Source organism: Antennarius striatus, chromosome 18 (assembly GCF_040054535.1).
Source record: "Antennarius striatus isolate MH-2024 chromosome 18, ASM4005453v1, whole genome shotgun sequence".
Classification (NCBI taxonomy): domain Eukaryota; kingdom Metazoa; phylum Chordata; class Actinopteri; order Lophiiformes; family Antennariidae; genus Antennarius; species Antennarius striatus.
In genome coordinates this window covers 18,542,103-18,555,051 of record NC_090793.1, presented here as the reverse complement: position 1 = coordinate 18,555,051, position 12,949 = coordinate 18,542,103, and the positions used below count along the sequence as shown (strand labels likewise).

Sequence of the window (12,949 nt, the reverse complement as noted above, 5' to 3'; positions counted from 1 at the left end):
ATATAGAAGCCATCGACGGCCCCCGCTCCCTGACGGCTCCTCTGTCCTGGTATTGATTTGTTGACCTGATCATTTCCTCTTTGATACATAACAATGAATAATTTATAATAAGTAGACCCTTCCATTCCAGAGCCTTTTAAGGTGGATATTTCCATTATGACGGCATCATCTGAGTGCCTGCCCCGCCCTACTCCATCTTCTGCTTTAACAGCTCTGCCGCTGTGTCACAACAACACCAATCAGAGAAACGGGAGCAAGACGTGAGCGATGGACCGGCGCTCCGCAGCTTCCCGCCGAAGCTGATGCACCACTGTTTGCCATTATTACTCAAATGTCTGGAAACTGTGGAACAATGGACACAAAATTCATGTGTATACAGTATATGTAGATTCTTGTCAGCTGATTTTATTTGGCACCGTCCATCTGCTTTTATGTGAGGTCCCATATGAGCTGAGTTTCTTATATACAAGAAATTGTCTATATTTAAATCCTACTTTGCATACTTTGGTACTAAAAAGCATTCTTCCTTAGTTTAATAAGGGGTTTTAATTCATTTTCACTTCAGAAATGTTATTAGCTTACTTCCAGTGTAATGAATATAAGTAGGTGATCATGTTTAGATAGAAAAAAATATGACAAAGATGCCTTGAGTATGATTTAATGGTTTTGCTTCCCCTCTCTCCTCAATTGCACTCTTGGACGTGTTTTCTCATCTCCTAAACACCGTCAGACGTCTGGGGCTTAATTACTCTCCTCGACTGACATGATAATGTAAAACAGTGCGTAGGTGAAACCAAAGCAGGAATTGGTCATGCATGGTCAAGCCTCCTGCTAAGGCACACCTTAATCAAATCTGACGTGTGTCTGAATGGGAGCCAAAATCATTTTCAGACCCAAATAACGAATCGCTGCTTGGGGTGTTCAATGATGAGCTACACGGGTTTGGGGTCAGCATTCTGACGAGAGATTGATTTTTTCATCATCAGAGCCTCAATCTGGAGATTGTTTGTTCAACTCTCATCTATCTAGCAGCGTTCAGAGCGTGGACAAAACCCCGCATTTGCATTTGTTTACTGATGACCTCATCACAAACGTCTTGCCACAGCCAGATTGTTCCTCACTTCTTTTTCTTTTTTGTTGTTGTTGTTGTTGTTCTGATCATTGTGAGCTCACACTGACACACCTGCATGTCCACTCATTTCACACTCAAATGTGCAGAAACAGAACACCGCATAATCCACGAATAAACAAAAACAGGTGTGGATAAATGAAGTGGACCTACAGTAAATATGATGCGCGCTGGTATATTTTCAGGAGTGCGACGGCACCGTGCACCAACAGATGTGTTCACATTTGCGAATATGTGCGTGTGCATAAGTGAATGCATGGAATATATTTTACAAAGGCACATCAGGGGACATCAATTGGAAGCTTATTCTATACTAGAGCATCTTGCACACTGTGCGCAATTAAATCCTCACAAAATGAAGAAATGCCAATAGGGTTCTACCGGTGTCAATCAATTCTCCATGGATTGAGGGACAATCATGATGTGCCATTTTGCCCTGGGCTTAGTCTGTCCTCCAAAAGGTAATGTTACTTGCACCGGCTTCAGTGTTATGTACTTGCAAAAGCAGTGTGGATGGTATATTCCTTTTCACTCACCGCTCACAGTGGGGATGATAAAATTACAAAGTGTTTTGCTCATCAAATCCTCTCTACCATCCGCTTATAGCTGCGCCCGGCTCATCACAGGTTTGAGCCTCATCCATGAAGAGTGTCATGTATCTGTCGTGAGTGTGTGCAGTGTGTGTGTGTGTGTGTGCATGCTCCTCTGCTGCTATGTAATGACTACTTGTTATCTCTGCATGAACCTTAGGTAGGGATAGTCTGCATAGGCGTTAGACAGAAAGAGATCTGATTCGTGTGCATCAAAAGGAAGGACATGCAAGTGCAGGCGTGAACGTCTGAAGATGACACGGGAGAGACAGATGGGAAAACAAGAGGAAACCACGGAGCAAGTGAGTTGCTCCTAGCGAGGACCTGTGGTGTGCATACAAATGTGTGTGTGTGAATGTGTGTATGTGTGTGTGGAGAGACCTGCTTCCACGTGCAAGTCACACACACTCTGCAAAAACAACGGCAGGAATTCCATGGGGTCCAGAGAGGTGGGAGTGTCCCATGTGCTTATTAACGGCCCTCTGGTTCCCTTGTCATATAACAGGAAACAACATAAAAGCCTCCAGTCGACAGATAAGGGGACCCCAAGAGATGGAAAAGTGTGGGTCGGGGAGGTCAGGGGCCCCCCGGAGGGAGATAGACAGAATAGAAAACGGACAAGAGGACAAGAGAGGTTCTTACCATAGACGATGTTGCTGCGAACCACAGAAGCGAACAGGACTGTCAATAAACTGGCACTCCATAACGCGGAGAGGGCTGATGGGAAGGCCATGGTCGGACGCGCAATTTCACCTGTGTCACTGAATCCTCGGGAGGGTGGGACGGCTTCGGAGCGTCACCCTGTGTGGGGGGAGAAGAGCAGCAGAGGTATGAAGGAAACAAGAGGAGGAGGCCAACTGACCGCTAATTGCGTCCCACTGTGATTGGCTGGATGCTGCTTTAATCTCGCACGATGCTCCATGGGTATTCATCGATCTGCTTGTGTCACAGCCTGCTGAGAGGGCATTGACACAGACAGGGTAATGGGGGGGGGGGGTGAAGAAAGGAGGGTGATGCTTGTGTGGTGTATAGGTGGTAATGAGAGGAAGAGCGGGGAATGAAGGGGGGTTCACATGACTGTGAATTTATTCACTGACTACAAGCTGTGCGCACATGAAGTGAAGGGAAAACGCCAGTTTTTGGACAGCTCCAACTAACTCCAGCTAATTAGAAATAACGCAAAGGAACATTCCCCCCAGTTGGTCGCGGAAATGAGAGAGAGAGAGAGAGAGAGAGAGAGAGAGAGAGAGAGAGAGAGAGAGAGAGTGTGTATGTGTGTGTGTGTGTGTGTGTGTGTGTGAGTGTGTGTGTGTGTGTGTGTGTGTGTGTGTGTGTGTGTATAAACAAAACAGCAGAGGAGAGATGCACCTGTCGCCCGCTGAGAATACTCTGAACGCTTTGCGCAAGACTGGGGACGTGCATAATAGCCGCTCTCTCTCTCTCACACACACACACACACACACACACGCACACACACACGCACACGCACACGCACACACACGCACATCCTCTCTCTCTCTGTCACATGCACATTCCTTTAAATAGCAACCTGTGCCGAGTTGAGCCCTGGGTCCATCGAAACTCCGTCGCTCGGAGGGAACCGTGGCTGGATGTCGCCTGCGGGACGAGCGCGCAGTTAAGGGCGGGGATAGAGGAGGAGGAGTGGGGTGGGGGTGGGGACACATGGATGGGGATGGGATGTGGGAAACTGGGAGGGGTGAGAAGACTGTGGTTATTGTTGCTCCAGTCCACGCTGGTGAGTGATGGTGAGAAAATGAAAGTCGGAACAAGTGCATCCGTAGTAAATAAAGACGGACGCTCAAGTTCCTGCGCGATGATAGTGATGACGAGATCGCGAATAACAACAACAACCACGTCTATTTGAGATGGGGGGGGTTGGAGGGGTCGGAAGCCGCTTTACTAACATCTTTTCCCTGCGTTCTGTGGTTTGAGATGAAGACACTTGTTTCGGGCTGGGGGGAGCGGTGGTGGCGGCGGCGGCGGCGGCGGCTGACGCACGGCGCGCCGAGAGAACGCCACGCAGGCAACCGGACAACAAAATGCTTTTTTTGTTGTTTTTACAGAGTAAATTATTTTTTTTTTAAAACAACAACAACACGCAGGGGATTATACAGCTCTCTCCTTTGGCAGGCAGAACGGATTACACAAACAGCCACAGAGGCAGAGTGCGCACACACACACACACACACACACACGCACACACACACAAGCACATTCCTGGAGACGGAACCGCGTCAGCACTGACAGGTGTCTCCTGTCCGCCCTACGGGCAACATCCTAACCGTGGACAACAACAAAGTGCGAAGCAATCCCCCCCTCCCTCCCCACACACACACACACACACACACACACACAACACACACCGTTGTATTCCGCCTCCGGAGTCCGGTTTTGTTGGCGTTGGTCTCCAATAAGGTCCACAGTAAGGTTGTTCCTGTAACGCGCAGCAGCCGCTGGTTAAAAGTCTTTTCTCAGAGAGCTTTACTCGACTTTTTATCTCCTTGGTCCTCTTTCTTTTCTCGCTCCCACTCTGTTTTGTATCTGCCTCGCTGCCTCTTTCTCCACGGCTGCCGTTCACTGCAGCAAAAATAGTCTACACGAAAGCCGAGCAGTAGGGGAGGGGACAAGGGGAGGGAGGATGGAGAGATTGAGAGAGAGGGAGGGAGGGAGAGAGGGAGGAGGGAGGGGATTTTAATACGATTTGGCCCGTACCATCGGGGATAACAGGGCCAGAGCAGGGGCCTACCGGCTGAGAGCAACATGAAGGAGATGGAGCAGATAGAGAAGTGTCATCTCACCATAGGGCCCCCCCCCCACCGAAAAAAAATCACCATAATGTCGCTGTAATGCTCCACAGAGACCTTATCTGGCTTTATGGTGTTTAGGATCTGCTATTGGTTGCTCTGCTCTCTTTATCTAAAGGCTTGATATGGAGGAAGGCGCGTAACCTATCGTTTGATTCGGTCACATTTGGGCTGTATCTTCAGGGATGATCGGGGGGGGGGGGGGTCATGTGAGGATGGCTGTCACAGCTCTCAGTAGATCTGTCTTATCGAACACGTAATGGAGCCATTACCCCAATCTCACAGATAGGCCCGCTGCTATTTCACATGATAATTATTAATATGGTAATGATAGTCCTTGGGATTGTGTGGTAGTAAGCCTTTTCTATATCTTATACATCCATTTAATACTCCCTTATGTGGTAACTGATCTCAAGACTTCACAATATGAGCAACTCCCCAATAACCTTCAAAACATGTATGTTTACGCAGCACAACCCGGTATGGAAGGTTTTACGCATGCGCGTAAACTTCTTTTTCTTGAACGCTACCGTTCATCAATCAGGTCCGTTTGGGAACAAGAGGTCCACTGGATGCGGGAGGGAGGACGTTGTGATATATGTGTGTATGTGTGTGTGTATGTGTGTGTTCAATTTGCCAGAGAGGATTAAGGATTAGTTTTACTGACGGATTAAGTCTGCGTGGGGAGGCATGATGGGGTTAAACATGGATGGTGGCAGCCGCACGACAGCCCAATCAGGCCCTTGTGGCGACAAACTGACAGGGAGGTGGGTTTGAGGGAAATCCAAAATAATAAAAGCCACAGGAGCTGGGAGGGGGGGGCGCTGAGATCTTCAGGCGAGCAGCTGCTTCACAGAAAACAGAAATCTCTTCTGCTCTGCTCTGAGCTGCATGTTCGGGGGGATGCCGGTTTATCCAACCCAGAAACTTAAATTCACCTTTAGGGCTCCTTGAAAATGATGCACAAAGTTCTCCTCTCTGATTTGACTATATTAAAAAAAAAAGTCCACGATGACCAGTTCATTCTTTATTCCTCATTTGTGTAGGTAGAGGAGATAATTTCAACGCAAAACCTTCACATAAAAATACTGAGCCGCATCCATAGGGGCTGTGCGTAATTTATGTTAGGGGATGAACCGTTGCCTTCAAATTTCAGGCATCATTTGGCACTTATTTTCTCGTCATATTAAAGGCTTTAAATTGTTTATTTGGTGCTGTGGTGGGGAGATCCAGGTGCTGAAATCGTGCCCACTGACTTTAATATGACGAGGCAGCGCTGCGCCGCGTTATTCCGTCGTGCTTTGCGCAGACAGAGCGCGCAGCCTCGACTGTTAACAGAGCTGCTCCAGTGGAGCTATGACATCAGGCACTTTGATGATTAACAAATGGTCTTTTAAAGATGTGAACTTTCTCTACTGAAACGTTTCCACGTGGAATTTTCATTCCAAACTCAGTATCTGCAAAAGCACCTTTCTGGAAATCAAGCTATCCATTATCCATCTTTTGTGCAGACCGTTACATGCATCCTCCCCGGAAAAATAATCGCATGGCTAATTTCCCCATCTTACAAAAAAAACTATATTCACTTCATTTACATCTCTGCCGGGACTCGAACCCGGAGCCTCTGGATTAGAAGTCCAGCGCGCTATTCCATTGCGCCACAGAGACTGTGACACATTTTTCTCGATCGAAGCTTATTTATACTCTCCCTCCCCCCTGCCTTGCGCAGCATCCTCGCATTCTTCAGCATCAGGACCGCAAGCCCCACGTGCGATATTTTACCGACCGGTAGGGGGTGCTGCCGCCGCGTAATCGCCGGTCGCACCTTACGCCTCATTGAGACGCAGCGTATGCTTTCCATCCCCCATTGCTTTCACCCAGGTTATCTCATCAAAACATCGTAATGGAGATTTTATCAGAGCTGAACCAAAAAAGATGGAAGTTCTTTGCATTGTAAATGCAGGACCAGGCGTGAGTCGAAGTGCTCACTCCTTCCAGGGAATACCTTCTGCGATCAGCTCATGTTTTTATAAACTGCTTGTTTACAGTAAAATATCGCCACAAGGTTATGTTTTTCTTTTTTGTCACAGTAGTTATTTCCAGTTAAGGCGTCTGGTAAACAAAACAGGACTGATGTGTTCTGAACATGAGCGAAAAAGCATTTGCTGTTGACTTTCATATACACTACTACTGAACAAATATGGTGCCGTGTCCTTAGCAGGTAATATATTTGTTTGTGGCACACAAAATTTTATCAGCAGCTAAATGAAAAGAGAGGAGAAGATGACGGACATGTTCCATCTACGGGTAACAAATTGATACCCATTCCAGCTGAAGGTAACCCGGCAGTCACATCCTATCACTCATTGCCTGAGTGGATCTGAACACACCGTTGCACCGGTTTGTTCAAAATCAGTACGGATCCTTCCGCCTCTCCAGAATGTTTAGTGATGGTTTCCTCCCTGTGCACTTGTTACTCTACAATACATAAATGGAGTTGTATCTGACATTACATCATGGTTTGCTTTTATTCACACTGCAGGACAAAAGTGGTTCAGGTTTAGGGTGTAGCTCCTGCATGGCCCAGTGGGAGGTAAGGCCTGAGGCAGGCTGCTGGTGAGGAACCTATTCTCTCACACTTTCCATCGCTGACCTGCCTCTCCACATTTCACCAATTCCCTTTTCCTCATGTGAAAACTGCATCTGAGCAGCATCAGCCAAGAGAGGGTAAAATATGAATGAAGTCCCTCAGTAAACAACCACGTTGTAGATGCAGCACACACTTCTGAGCAGATACAACCAGCAAGGTTAGACTGTATAACACTTACAATCATGGATATATGTGACAATGATTAGACAAATTACAAAAAATGACAGAACATGCATCATATCTAATTTTGGCCACAAGTTTCTCTTCGTGCCAAGAGCAAGTGTAAATTACATTCATATGCACATCGCATTCTTGCTGCCTGTGCTGATCCCAAAGCTTTCCAGAGTATAATTAATTCAAAGGAAAAAATACACCTGCATTCAGCATAATATAATCCTTTATTTAATACTCTGCCTGCAGGACACCAGAACATATACACAAATGCTCCCACAGCAACTTTAGTCCAAATTCCCTTCAATCACAACGAGCTCTTGGTTCTGCTCCTGATATTTTGTCCCGCAGTTCAAAGACAAGTCAAGGCGATGGAGGTGAGGATGGAAAGGCCGATCACTGTGTAGCCGGTCCGGTAGACTTCTGGGATTCTGAAGCCTTTGCCAATGTCCCACCACTGATTGAAATCACAAGGAAGGAAGAGAACATAAATTAAAACGAGAACAACCGATAACTTATTCATCTTGGAAAACAGACATTATCTATGCAATACTTTAAATAAACAAACTTAATGAAAATGCACTGAATTCTGTCTTTTCTATAACGGTTAGGCTGAGGTCTTCAGACTGAGGCTGCGCAATATTAATTTTTTTAACGAGAACTGTTCAACTCATTTGTGAATTTGGTTGATTTATTATCCAAATTACACAAATCTTGAAACGTTTCTCCAGTATTGGGAAGCCTTAGTCCACATTAAAGAAATTCTAAGAAATGTCAACATACACGAGCAAGACAAACATTCACTGGTCTATCGATAAAATGATTACAGCCTTACCAAGTGGCGGATGCCGTTCAATGTGTGGAAAGATACGGGGAAGGCGAGGCCAAACTTAGCCAGCCCAATGAGAATTGGGCCAACGGACAGCGAGTGGATCAAGTCCAAGTAATAGGGGAAATTTCCTGGTAATACCAGCGCTGCCACGGCAAAGGCTGATATAGCTGGACACAAACAGGAGACATGAGAACGGAGATGTGACAGGGTGTGTACGTGAGCAAAATGTTGCATGCCTTTTCAAAAAAATGAATGAGTGGGTCTTTGTTTTGATCTCTATCTCATTTGGCCACTAGTAATTTCTAAACATCTGAATTTCTCTGGTATTTAAAGATATATCCTTCTTAGCTGACCACGTGAAATGAACACCAGACAGTAACTCTGTAAAGAGGGCTCTATATTGGTCAACTGTGGCAATGTATTCTATTCAAAGGGGTTTATTTCAGCCTCTGTTTCTCTGATGTTCGAATGATTAAAAGACCTTGTGGAAGCACAAAGCAGGCAAGAATCAATGTAAACACCAAAAAGAAAAAAAAAGAAAAGAAAATGCCAAAGTGAATAGACAACAATATAAATCAATGACTCATAAAAATTACTCTCAGCAGGTGTTACTTTAAGTTTACCAGCCCTCTGGGAGACAGACAGAAAATTGAGTTCAGATGTTGAATTTAAAGATGTTTTATGACATACACAAAAGTGAATGATCTATTAAAAAACAAAAAAACAAAATAAAAAGCCTGGTAGTTATATAATAATACAAAGTAGGAACAGTTTTCACAGCATGGTGCATAAAAGGTCAACAGTCTTAATGCATGACGTCAAAGTAACACTGCCTTTACACCAGGCAAATGACTAAAAGCTCCAGCAGTAAAAGCGGCGCAGTGTTTTCACATTCAAAGGCTTGAATTGTATTGAAATCTTCTCTTTCGTAACTGCAGTAAAAGCTCTTAGCAGAAATCAATAGCAGTGGACTAACATGCCCCGAAGAGATGTTCAGTATGAATCAAAAGCTGACAGTAGCAGCAGATCGAGCATTCTGAACAATGAACAATATTATATGAAGAAGAGACGGGTTACCTCCACTGAGACCCACTCCAGTTCCTCTGTGTGTGATGGACATCATCATGGGCACAGACCATCTACAACAAGCACAAAACAAGCCACTTACTATGATAGATGAAGACAGGAGGCTCTGTTGACTTTTAATTTTTTAGAACTTTTCAGTTTGGCTCAAGCTGTTATTGATAATGCAACACAGCCACAAATTCACTCACAGAGTGCATCTTCTGTGTACACGTCATACTGTCCCCTTACAAAAATACATTTTAATATGATTATGAGCTTAAATTCTGTGGTTGCATACCCTGATCTGTCCATGCTTAGAGGTATTTACATTTTGATTGACTGATCATCATTCATAACATGTGAAAAATGTTTAAAACACCCTCTCTCGCCAAGTTGGAAGCAGTGAAAATAAAATCCAGAATGAAACCCTGCACCCAGAAAGGAAAGGTGAGGCAGATGCATGAGAAAAACAGGACAGTCCATCAGCAGAACAGCCTAGAAAAAGTGTGATTAAACCTTAAATCATGTCCCCAAGTCACACAGCACAATGTCTGAGTAGATAGAAGATGTCCAGCCTGCATCACCTGGGCCTTGAACTTTCAACCTCTGCACAACATGATCATGTTGAGCTACCAAGAGGAGTGATTTGAGTTATGAAGTGGCTTCCATCATGGTTATGACAAATACATGAGGGCTGGTCAGCAGAAGAGCCCAGACCATAATTATTTAAAACGTGTTAAATTGGAACATCTTTGAAATCATGAGATTCTAATGCAGCGATGGACGACCCATTATGTCAATATTTTATCTCTCCCAGCTCCAACGCAATTGGTTCAACTGGCTTTTAAAGAACTACATAAAGAACTACATAACTAAAACAGTTAGCTATAATATGTTTGGGATGGGAGGCACGGTGGTGCAGTGGGTAGTGCCGTCACCAAACAGCAAGAAGGTTTCAGGTTCAAGTCCTTTCCTTCCTCCCACCTCCAAAACCATGCAGCTAAGGTGAACTGGTCACACTAAATTGTCCAATGGTATAAGTGTGTGTTTGTTGGTCTTTTGTGAGGCCCTGCAATGAGCTGGCGCTTCATCTAGGGTGTTCCCCGCCTTTCGTTCATAGTCAGCTGGGATAGGCTCCAGCAGACCCCTGAATCACAAGGCGTGTGTAGACGAGGTAATTGCAATTGTCTTGTCTACAAGAACATGGATGGATGGAAGGATGGACGGACAGACAGATGTTATAAACATTCATTGCCCTTTCCCCCAGGCTCAGTCAAACAGCCTTAAATTCCAGAAGTCCTGATCATTGACTACAACAGTCATGTAGAGAGGAAAAGAAAATATAGACAAAATAAACCTTTCAAGGTTAAATTGTTAAATTTGACACATTGTTCAAAACTGCTTGTTGAGGAAAGTCTGAAGAGAAGCTAGTTTGGTTCTGTTTAATTAAAAACATGGTATAAAATAGGTTTACTGGCATTCATGAAAAACGGATATCATCATTTCTGTTTACTAAAAGCACCTGAACATTCCTGCTCAACTGGTCAAGCAATTTGGTGAAAGTTGAAAATCATAGTGTAACGAACGCGTTGCGACTTTTCCACCATGACAACAGTCACAGTGGTTATGTTTGGAATGTGACTGGACCAATGTGAAAAGTTCTGCTGATTTTTAAGCATGGGAAAAAATATTATTCTACATGTAGTAAATTACATGTAAATTAATTATAAAATTATGAAATTAATGATTATTTGTAAATGAACAGTGAAACTTACTAGTGAGTAAAACTCACTAATAGACTCCTATGTCTGCATCTTGACAGAAATCAAGCCAATGTTCAGACACTGTATAATTAAAAAATACCTGGAAGTCCATCAGGTTACTTGATCCACTCTATTTTCAAAATGACATTGAAATATCTCATAAACATAACTTATCCGACAATAAAATAAACACAAGAGGACAGCATGATCTGACAACTGATTTGATCAATATTATTATCGACACAATAATGTTACAATTTCAGTGAATTTAAAAACTGGCATTTGAAAGTTTAGTTTGTTTTTGCTAAGCTCAAACTTGAAAAACTGTGATATCCATCCTAGGATTGAGATTTTTTTTTTTCTGTACCATACACAGTTTTCACAATGTACTGCGTGTGACAGATAATACATACTTGTAAATGGTGATATGAGGAGACACAGGTCTGTTAAGTCTGGTGTTTTTGGACCAAAACTTGTTCATCTCTTCCTTAGCAGTGGTTCCCATTGGAGCAGCACTGTTGCAAAGAGAAATAGTAAAAATGTTCGCATTAGGAATTTATATTTAAACTACTCTGTGTTCATACTATCACAGGAGCACATAAATATCTAAGAACAACTCACTGTCTGTAGAGAACACAGAAGTGTTGTCTGGACATGCAGACACTCTGACGAGCGACAGACCTAAAAACAAAGTAACAGTATTAGAATTTGGTTTTTTTCTGCAGGCTCACAAAGGAGAAGAAAAAATAAGACCATGGAATAAAGTAAAAGAGAAGTCTGATTGAGGAGAATTCTGGTAAGCACATTTCAAGTACAGTACGACTAATTTAACTACTCGTGACACAGATAAGGTCAGGGTTATTAAGCTGTTATTAACAGGATATTGTTAGCGAATCACTTTTCTGATGGTCCAAGAAATGCAGTACATAATCAGTGTTGGAGGAAAATCTTCCTTCTATTCAGATTAAAGAAAAACCACAACAGATGTTCAGGTCAGAGTAAAACAAATGAATTTTATATCATTCCAGTGAGGTGAAATCCACAGAATTTAAAAGGTGCAGTCGTAAACCAGTGGCCAAAAAGTGTCTCAGACTTACGCACTAAAGTGTATTTAAGGGAATAGAAGGTAAGGTGCCTTTCAGAAGTAAATGTAGTCAGAGAAGTGGTCAAAGTTCTGTTTATGAGAAGATAAACGGCGTCTGCTCGACGTGTAGCGACGACCATCTAGCTCCAAACCACACAAGGTTAAAGACAAATTCTAATTTTGACACTTTACATTAAAACAACGGCGTGCATGTAATATGACAGCTTATAATGACGTGCCTATTATAACACCAATATTACGTTTTTACTCTACTACTGTAGCTTTTCACATGAAAACAGGGACTACTGTATTAGCCCGTTAGCTAACATCAGCTAGCGTCCTGTCGCTCTATTAATTAGAGCAACAAAACAGAAGTGGACACCTGAGATACTGCTTCTAAATTACAAACGTATCATACTGGTAACGTGTCCAGTTGTCGCGACAGCAGCGATATCTGAACCCGAATATCATGTAGCTGGTTAGTTACTGACCTTAGAAGCAGCGCCATGTTTGACAGACGACAAACGGAAGTGACGTTGAGGTATTCGCTAGTCCCGCCCACTAATAATACCTCGAATGGGCGGAGCTCGGGTCGACTGGGGCCGCCGCCCCGCTTGTCGTGCGTTTGTTCGACCTTCTCGTCACGACATACATCATCTAATAAAGAGCATTTGGATAATCTTGTCGTTAAACAAAAAAGCTGTCACCTGTAAATAATCATATACATTTGAATCACTACAGGGATTATTAAAGTATATAAAATAACTGTTTTTATACACTTATCTTTGCGACAAATTGTCTATGTTATATACACCCCGCTGTTATGGTTCTTTAAATAGA

The 12,949-nt window shown here is 43.6% G+C and overlaps 2 protein-coding genes and 1 non-coding gene across 6 annotated transcripts in view; all 3 read right to left on the bottom strand.

The window, feature by feature from the left end:
- The window catches only part of cadm3 (cell adhesion molecule 3), an 81,863-nt gene extending 77,552 nt beyond the window's left edge, over positions 1-4,311 (bottom strand). For all 4 annotated transcript variants that reach the window (XM_068340613.1, XM_068340614.1, XM_068340617.1 and 1 more), the window contains exons 1-2: positions 4,104-4,311; positions 2,362-2,520 (exon numbers count right to left, since the gene is read on the bottom strand). In XM_068340613.1, the coding sequence (XP_068196714.1) occupies positions 2,362-2,452 (91 nt within the window). In that variant the 5' untranslated portion in view covers positions 2,453-2,520; positions 4,104-4,311. The remainder of the gene's footprint in view (positions 1-2,361; positions 2,521-4,103) is intronic.
- Positions 4,312-6,138: 1,827 nt separating this feature from the next.
- trnar-ucu (transfer RNA arginine (anticodon UCU)) lies at positions 6,139-6,212 on the bottom strand. Its single transcript has one exon. It is a non-coding gene; the product is annotated as a tRNA-Arg (tRNA).
- A 1,361-nt stretch (positions 6,213-7,573) lies between these two features.
- sdhc (succinate dehydrogenase complex, subunit C, integral membrane protein) lies at positions 7,574-12,658 on the bottom strand. Its single transcript, XM_068340725.1, has 6 exons — positions 12,601-12,658; positions 11,647-11,706; positions 11,439-11,540; positions 9,275-9,336; positions 8,201-8,364; positions 7,574-7,822 (listed from the first exon to the last, which is right to left on the bottom strand). The coding sequence occupies exons 1-6, from the start codon at positions 12,615-12,617 to the stop codon at positions 7,718-7,720; spliced, it is 510 nt and encodes a 169-aa protein (XP_068196826.1). The 5' UTR covers positions 12,618-12,658; the 3' UTR covers positions 7,574-7,717.
- Positions 12,659-12,949: the final 291 nt, after the last annotated feature.